This window comes from Vicia villosa, linkage group LG3 (genome assembly GCF_029867415.1).
Source record: "Vicia villosa cultivar HV-30 ecotype Madison, WI linkage group LG3, Vvil1.0, whole genome shotgun sequence".
In the NCBI taxonomy this organism is placed as follows: domain Eukaryota; kingdom Viridiplantae; phylum Streptophyta; class Magnoliopsida; order Fabales; family Fabaceae; genus Vicia; species Vicia villosa.
This window is the reverse complement of record NC_081182.1, coordinates 68832141-68839154: the sequence shown is the minus strand read 5'-3', so window position 1 is coordinate 68839154 and position 7014 is coordinate 68832141. Positions and strand designations below refer to the sequence as shown.

Genomic DNA, 7014 nt, shown 5'->3' with positions numbered 1-7014 from the left:
TCCGACCCTCAATCCATTATGAAAGGCTCCCACAAATATTTCTTGGTTGGGATGTGCCACCTTGATGGTTTCCTCATTAAAGCACGCCACGTACTCCTAGAGCATCTCGTCCTTCCCTTGACGGATATTGAAGAGACTAGTGGTTGAAACTTTTTGGTGCTTGTTAGCGGTGAATTGGTGTATCAGTCTTTCGGCTAAATCTCGGTAACTCGTCACTAAGTGCTTTGATAGCCCCATATACCAACATATGGATGCCTCCTTTATGGTCCTGACCATTAGTTTGCATTTAACTGACTTGCTGGCTTCAATGATAGCCATTTGGGTGTGATGGTCAGGATATGCTCTTGTGAATTATGCTTTTTGTTGGATGATGAAAGCTGACGGGGTTTGAAATTCTCCGGGACCTCGTTGTTCCAAATTTCTCCAGATAATGGTTGTGTGTCAAAAGGATCGTCTGTATCTTCATCTTCTCAGGGGGGTTGGGGATGTTGCTGCTGGATCTCGTGGACGGTGTTCTGTAATTATTCATTCTGTTGATGTAAAAGCTCCACAACGGCAGCCAATTCTTCCAAGGCTTGGATCCCTGACCGTTACTGTTAGCCCTGCTTCTAGTCCGTCAGTTTGCAATTTTGTGCAGCTTGGAAGAGTTTTACCAGGCCACACGGTGAGCACCAACTGTTCTTGAAGAACAATGTGATAACTTCCTCGGAGCTGGCCGGGAAAAGTCGCAGTGTTACTAGGTTTAGGGCATAAGGATTACTTGCTTTCTATCGTTTCTCGCTTATTCTTTTATAATGTTAGTTTTAGTAAATGGCATTGTATCACATTCGTGACCTTTTATTGATGTGGTTCCCTTGTCACATGAGAAGCAATAAAGGACTTTGAGCTCTATTAATGAGGATGTATTTCACATTAAAGCACGACTTGGTAGAGGAAACTAGACTGAGACGGCCTGGTAGGCTATACAGATTTGGGGCGGGTTGATAGCCATTCGGAATATATATCCCATACGACATAAGTCCCTAAAGTGAGGTCTAGTAAAAGCGAAAGCGCTTAAATTTATTTGCCACTTAAGTTTATATTTACTTTATATTTATTTTAAAAAACTATTTTAATCATTGTAAAATTAACAAAAGGAAGTTGTTGGATATTAATTCAGGTGATATGAATTTAAAAAACTGTATTATTAAAATAATTTTTTAAAAATAAATCAAAACATTACTTACTATTTAAGATTGATTTAAATATAAATTAAAAATAATTTTTTATCCAAATCCACGTCAATCTCGGTCGGCAAGCGACATATTACATGCTTTGAGTATTTAAATTTATTTTATAATTATTTTTATATTCACATTATATAGACAAAATTCAATTAAGTAAAAATAATAAATTTTAAAATTTAATAATAAATAAATACTATAAAAATATAAATCCTAGAAAGACAAAAATGTAAATTTAATAGAAACGGTAATAAATAAATAATTAGGCATTACCACGCAATAACTTCCTTTTAAATTTTTACCGTAAGTACCCAGTAGTGAATTGATAGTAGTCATAGTGCTCCAGTGTTGCAAAGTAGCGAGCCACGGCGCGTCAATCCAAAATCGAGAGGATAACAAAATTCAATTTATAACAAGAGGTTCTCATTTCATTATCCACTCAATACAAAACACACAAACTCTCCCAAACCGATAACCAAATCCTCTTCTCCTCACTCTCTCAATTCCCACTCAATTCCTCTTCTCCATTTCAACCATGGCACTTTCTTCCACAGCAGCCACCACTTCCTCCAAACTCCAACTCCCAAACCCCCCACACTCCCACACTTTCACCACTTCCGCTTCAATTTCAAACTCCACAACACTCCGTTCAACCACTCGCCCCAAACTAACCCTAACTCGCCTCTCCTCCTCCTTCCTTAACCCCTCCACAATCCTCCACCTCACTCCCTCCTCTCAACGCACCAACCGTCCTTCCTCCCCCTTCACTGTCCGCGCCGCACGTGGCAAATTCGAGCGCAAAAAGCCACATCTCAACATCGGTACAATTGGCCACGTCGACCATGGTAAAACCACTCTCACTGCTGCTCTTACCATGGCTCTCGCTTCCCTCGGTAACAGCGCCCCTAAAAAGTACGACGAAATTGACGCTGCTCCTGAAGAGCGTGCCCGTGGAATTACAATTAACACTGCTACTGTTGAGTACGAGACTGAAACTCGTCACTATGCTCATGTCGATTGTCCCGGTCACGCTGATTACGTCAAGAATATGATTACTGGTGCCGCGCAAATGGACGGCGCTATCCTTGTTGTATCCGGTGCTGATGGTCCCATGCCTCAAACTAAAGAGCACATCCTTCTCGCCAAACAAGTAATTATCTTATCTTAATTATTATTATCAATTAATAGAATAAAATTAATAATAGTTTCTTCATGAATTTTAGTTTTAATAACAACTAGTAAAGATTTGTTGCAATCTTACACTGGTAATGTTGAGAATTAAAATGCCAGCAGATAATAAATGTGTGGAATTTAGGTACTTGCAGAAGATTTTATTTTGTTAGGGTTGATTGGTGGATAGTTTCTCTGATGAATTTTTGTTATTATTGTTGTGTATATGGTTTTTGATTGGTTGATTTAACAGGTTGGTGTGCCGAGCGTGGTTGTGTTTTTGAACAAGCAGGACCAAGTGGATGATGAGGAGCTTCTTGAACTTGTGGAGCTTGAAGTTCGAGAGCTTCTCTCATCTTATGAGTTTCCTGGGGATGACATTCCGATTGTTTCTGGTTCAGCGCTCTTGGCCTTGGAAGCGTTAATGGCGAACCCTACACTTAAACGTGGGGATAACCAGTGGGTGGATAAGATTTACCAGCTCATGGATGAAGTTGATAATTATATTCCAATCCCTCAACGTCAGACAGAACTGCCCTTTTTGCTCGCCATTGAGGATGTGTTTTCGATTACTGGTCGTGGAACAGTTGCCACCGGGAGGATTGAAAGAGGGACAGTTAAAGTTGGTGATGTGGTTGACCTTGTTGGTTTGAGGGAAACAAGGAATACAACTGTGACAGGTGTTGAAATGTTCCAGAAGATTTTGGATGATGCTATGGCTGGTGACAACGTGGGGTTGTTGTTGAGAGGTATTCAAAAGATCGATATTCAAAGAGGGATGGTTTTGGCTAAGCCTGGAACCATTACTCCTCACTCCAAATTTACTGCCATTGTGTATGTGTTAAAGAAAGAAGAAGGTGGAAGACACTCACCTTTCTTTGCCGGTTATAGGCCTCAATTTTACATGAGGACTACCGATGTTACTGGAAAAGTTACATCTATTATGAATGACAAGGATGAGGAATCAAAGATGGTGATGCCCGGTGATCGTGTAAAGATGGTGGTTGAACTCATTGTTCCAGTGGCTATTGAACAAGGAATGAGGTTCGCTATCAGAGAAGGAGGGAAGACAGTTGGAGCTGGTGTTATCGGAGCTATCATTGAGTGAATGAAGATTTTTATCCAACAATGCAGCACCACTCTTCAAACGGGGTTTTTTATTTATTTATTTTTATTGCAATCTATTAATTGACTTTTGCCCGTTCATACAACTTGTCTGTGGTAATTTATAGGGTTAAATTTTAACTTCGGGATGATCTTTAGTCAAATTGGGTACTATTTTTCCTTCAGAATGTTTTGTTGTTGTTGTTGTTGTTACTTGCTTATACCTGTTTGTTCTCTTAGTGTTAATTCCTTAAATTGCTTCAATGATGAGATTTTGGTTGAGGAATCAACCGTTACAATTTTCCTCTTTGTTAGATATAGCTGATCCATGCTACTTATCATATTCTGTGGATGAAACACTATTTTAATTAGGATGCCTTTTTCATATGCATGTTAAAAATGGATTGCATAAATGATATGAAAACCTAAGCAAGATAGTTTTGAAAACTTAGCAAACTTTATTGAACTCCTCTGACAGTTGATGTCCATGCCTCATTGTTTGTGCGGCTCCAAACAAGTTGTTTTGGTCCCTTGTCTGAGACACGGTAGAAGCTTTCCTTCGACCTATGTTGAAGGCAGAAGTGGTTGAAGATTTTTCTTACAATAATGAGATAAACCTATATGGTTTACTTCACTTCATCTAATTTGGCAATAGAATTACTATTGAAAGCAGAAAAAGCCTACATAGATTCTATAATATAGAAAATCAGCTTCCTCTTATGCACGAACTCTTCCATCAGGGTTAACCGAGAAAGAGAGAGATAGATAACAGATAGTCTTAAGAATCTGGATCTTTGTATTGAAATTCAAAATGAGGTATTATTGGAAGATTGTACCATTTAAACTCATTAGATCTCACTATATAAAAAAACATGCAGGTGAATTTAAATATTGAATCTTCAACATAATCTCTTCATATATGAATCCGAATAGGAGAATATCTAAGTTTAAATTTCAACGGCTTGTGATAAATAAAAGTGGTTTCAGCTTTTTCTCTTTGTTGTTGGCTCTCCCAAAATAAGCAGTTGGCCAGAAACTGAAAGCTCAATGCCAAACCTTGTGTAACTTAAAGCTCAGAACGTGTGTTCATTTGCATCCATTTTGGTATCTTTGGGAAGCAGTGGTCAGTGGTCACTTATAATTTGCAGTTATACATATCATTTTGATGCTCCCACTGAACAAATACTTAAATTAAATGTCAATGTGAACTTAGCATAAAAGAAACCAATCAAAGCCGTTATTATAATAATGAAAATCAAGTTAGATTCATTTTAATAGAGGTTGTGAAGATCTAAATTGCTAGATTCATGTAGCAACAGCCTCAACATCACCATTGTCTCATTGTCCCTAAATAACTCAAACTATCACTCATGGTCAAGCTCAATCAAGGTTGCTTTTTGCTCAAAAAACAAATTAAAATTTCTTGATGGAAGCCTAATTCGCTCAAAAAGTTCGAGTCACTCATTTATTTCTTGATGGATAACCAATTGCATTGAAGCGAAAATATTTAAAGCATTCTTTGGATATACATAATGTAAGAAATATGGCAAGAATTCTAGGATCGATACCACAATTGCATTAAAGCGGAAATATTTGAAGCACTCTTTGGATATACATAATGTAAGAAATATGACAAGAACTCTAGGATCGGTACCACCAACACGACACCTTCTGAATCTCCGACCTTCGAGAAAAAAAATCTACTCCCTCAAACAAGGTAACCAAAATATTACCAAATTTTACACCACTCTTAAGAATCTGTGGAAAGAGCTCGATAACTTTTAACCAATCCCTACTTGTATTTGTAATGTTAAATGCACATGTCCTCTAATACCTACCATCAAACTGAAGAAAGATCACAATATAAAATGCAGCGGAAAACAAATTTTCCTTATTTGATCCTTAGAAATGGACATGGTCAGCGATAGATTGATTATCTCTTGTGGCAATTAATTTTTTATCCAGATTTAGAAGAACGCGCACGGGCGCTGAATAACAATGTCTCTATTCAGTATTAGCTGTTACAAATGAAGATCTTATGTATGTGTGTATGTGTGTGTGTGTGTGTGTGAGAGAGAGAGAGAGAGAGAGAGAGAGAGAGAGAGAGAGAGATTACGAATAGGGTTGCACAAACCGAATTTCATCAAGTAGAAAAACTTCAGCACAAGGGTTTTATTTATAAACCGCTTGTGTGGGCTGCATACTAAACAAATCCACTTAAGTAGAACACACCTTATGGTGTAGTGTATTTCACTTAAGTGTCTAGATCCATGCGCTTGCAAGTATGAAGACTGCAACGTGTTGACATACTTTTGATATTGACAACGGTCTTAAGAGAAGTCTTCATCAGTATTGTTGTTCAAAGATATATTTGCTTAACTGACGGTGCTTAACAAGTTATTCATCAAGTGACGGTGCATCGTTTGTTACTTAAGTGGTGGTACTTGATGTGTTTGATCAAGTGATGGTGTTTGACAAGTTATTTATCAAATGATGGTGGTTGATGTGTTTTCTCAAGTGATGGTTCTTGGTAAATTGTTTATCAAGTAATGGTGCTTGGTATGTTACTCGAGTAATGATGCTTGATGTGTTAGTTCAAGTGAAGGTGCTTGAAAAGTTGTTTATCAAGTGATGGTGCTTTGGTGGTTTAACCTCTCAACTCTCATATGATGGTAATCAACATGAAGATATTTCATGCCTCATCAAGAAGACTCAATTATCTTGTGTGATGCTAAAATCAAAGATAATAATGTCAAGTCTTGAAGCTTCACAGTGTGAAAGATAGGAAATGTAAAAGCTCGTCTGATTTGTCTATTTGAGTGATCAATTTCTTGTAAAAATGCAAGAGCATTTTCAAAAACATTAATGTTTAGTTACACACATTAAAAACTATTAAGAAACCTCACATTTTTTAATTAAATCACCAATTTTTTTAGGCCTAACTAGTTGACTAGGGGACTTATCTGGTTGATTAGGAGAATTTTAACAACAATCTAATTAATTATACTTTTGGCCTAGTCGATTAGATGATGCCTAATTGAGTCAATTGATTATGATAGTCTTTTAATGATTGATAACGACTCTATCAAAATATTCCATTTTAGGCATCAATAATCGATTAGTTGAGGTATCTAATCGATTAGCTAATCGCTTAGATGAATTAAATTTTTGCCAAAAACTTTCCAATTTTATACCAAAATTTACCCTATAAATATAGAGCTTCTCAATCATTTTTCACATCCATAAAACATGAAACTTATTACTTTTCCTTTTTCTCTAAATCTCTAAAATTAATTCCTTTTATCTCACTTTTCTAGCCATAAATTTTTTAGAACGCTCTTGAATTTAGTGAGGAAATTGTTTTCGGTGGGGGCTATATTGTAAAATTATCAAGAGTTCTTTTTCCTCTTGAGTAAAATATTCTTCCTTAGGAAATAGTTATTTTGGTTTTGAGATAAACCAATGTAAAAACTCGTTTAGGATTAGTTTAAGTCTCTGTTTGGTTCATGAGCTCCAC

The 7014-nt window shown here is 36.8% G+C and overlaps 1 protein-coding gene across 1 annotated transcript; it reads left to right on the top strand.

The window, feature by feature from the left end:
* Nucleotides 1-1647: 1647 nt before the first annotated feature.
* LOC131661788 (elongation factor Tu, chloroplastic) lies at nucleotides 1648-3796 on the top strand. The gene is made up of 2 exons (XM_058931417.1): nucleotides 1648-2373; nucleotides 2647-3796. Exons 1-2 carry the CDS (start codon nucleotides 1759-1761, stop codon nucleotides 3499-3501), a joined length of 1470 nt encoding a protein of 489 aa, XP_058787400.1. The 5' UTR covers nucleotides 1648-1758; the 3' UTR covers nucleotides 3502-3796.
* Nucleotides 3797-7014: the final 3218 nt, after the last annotated feature.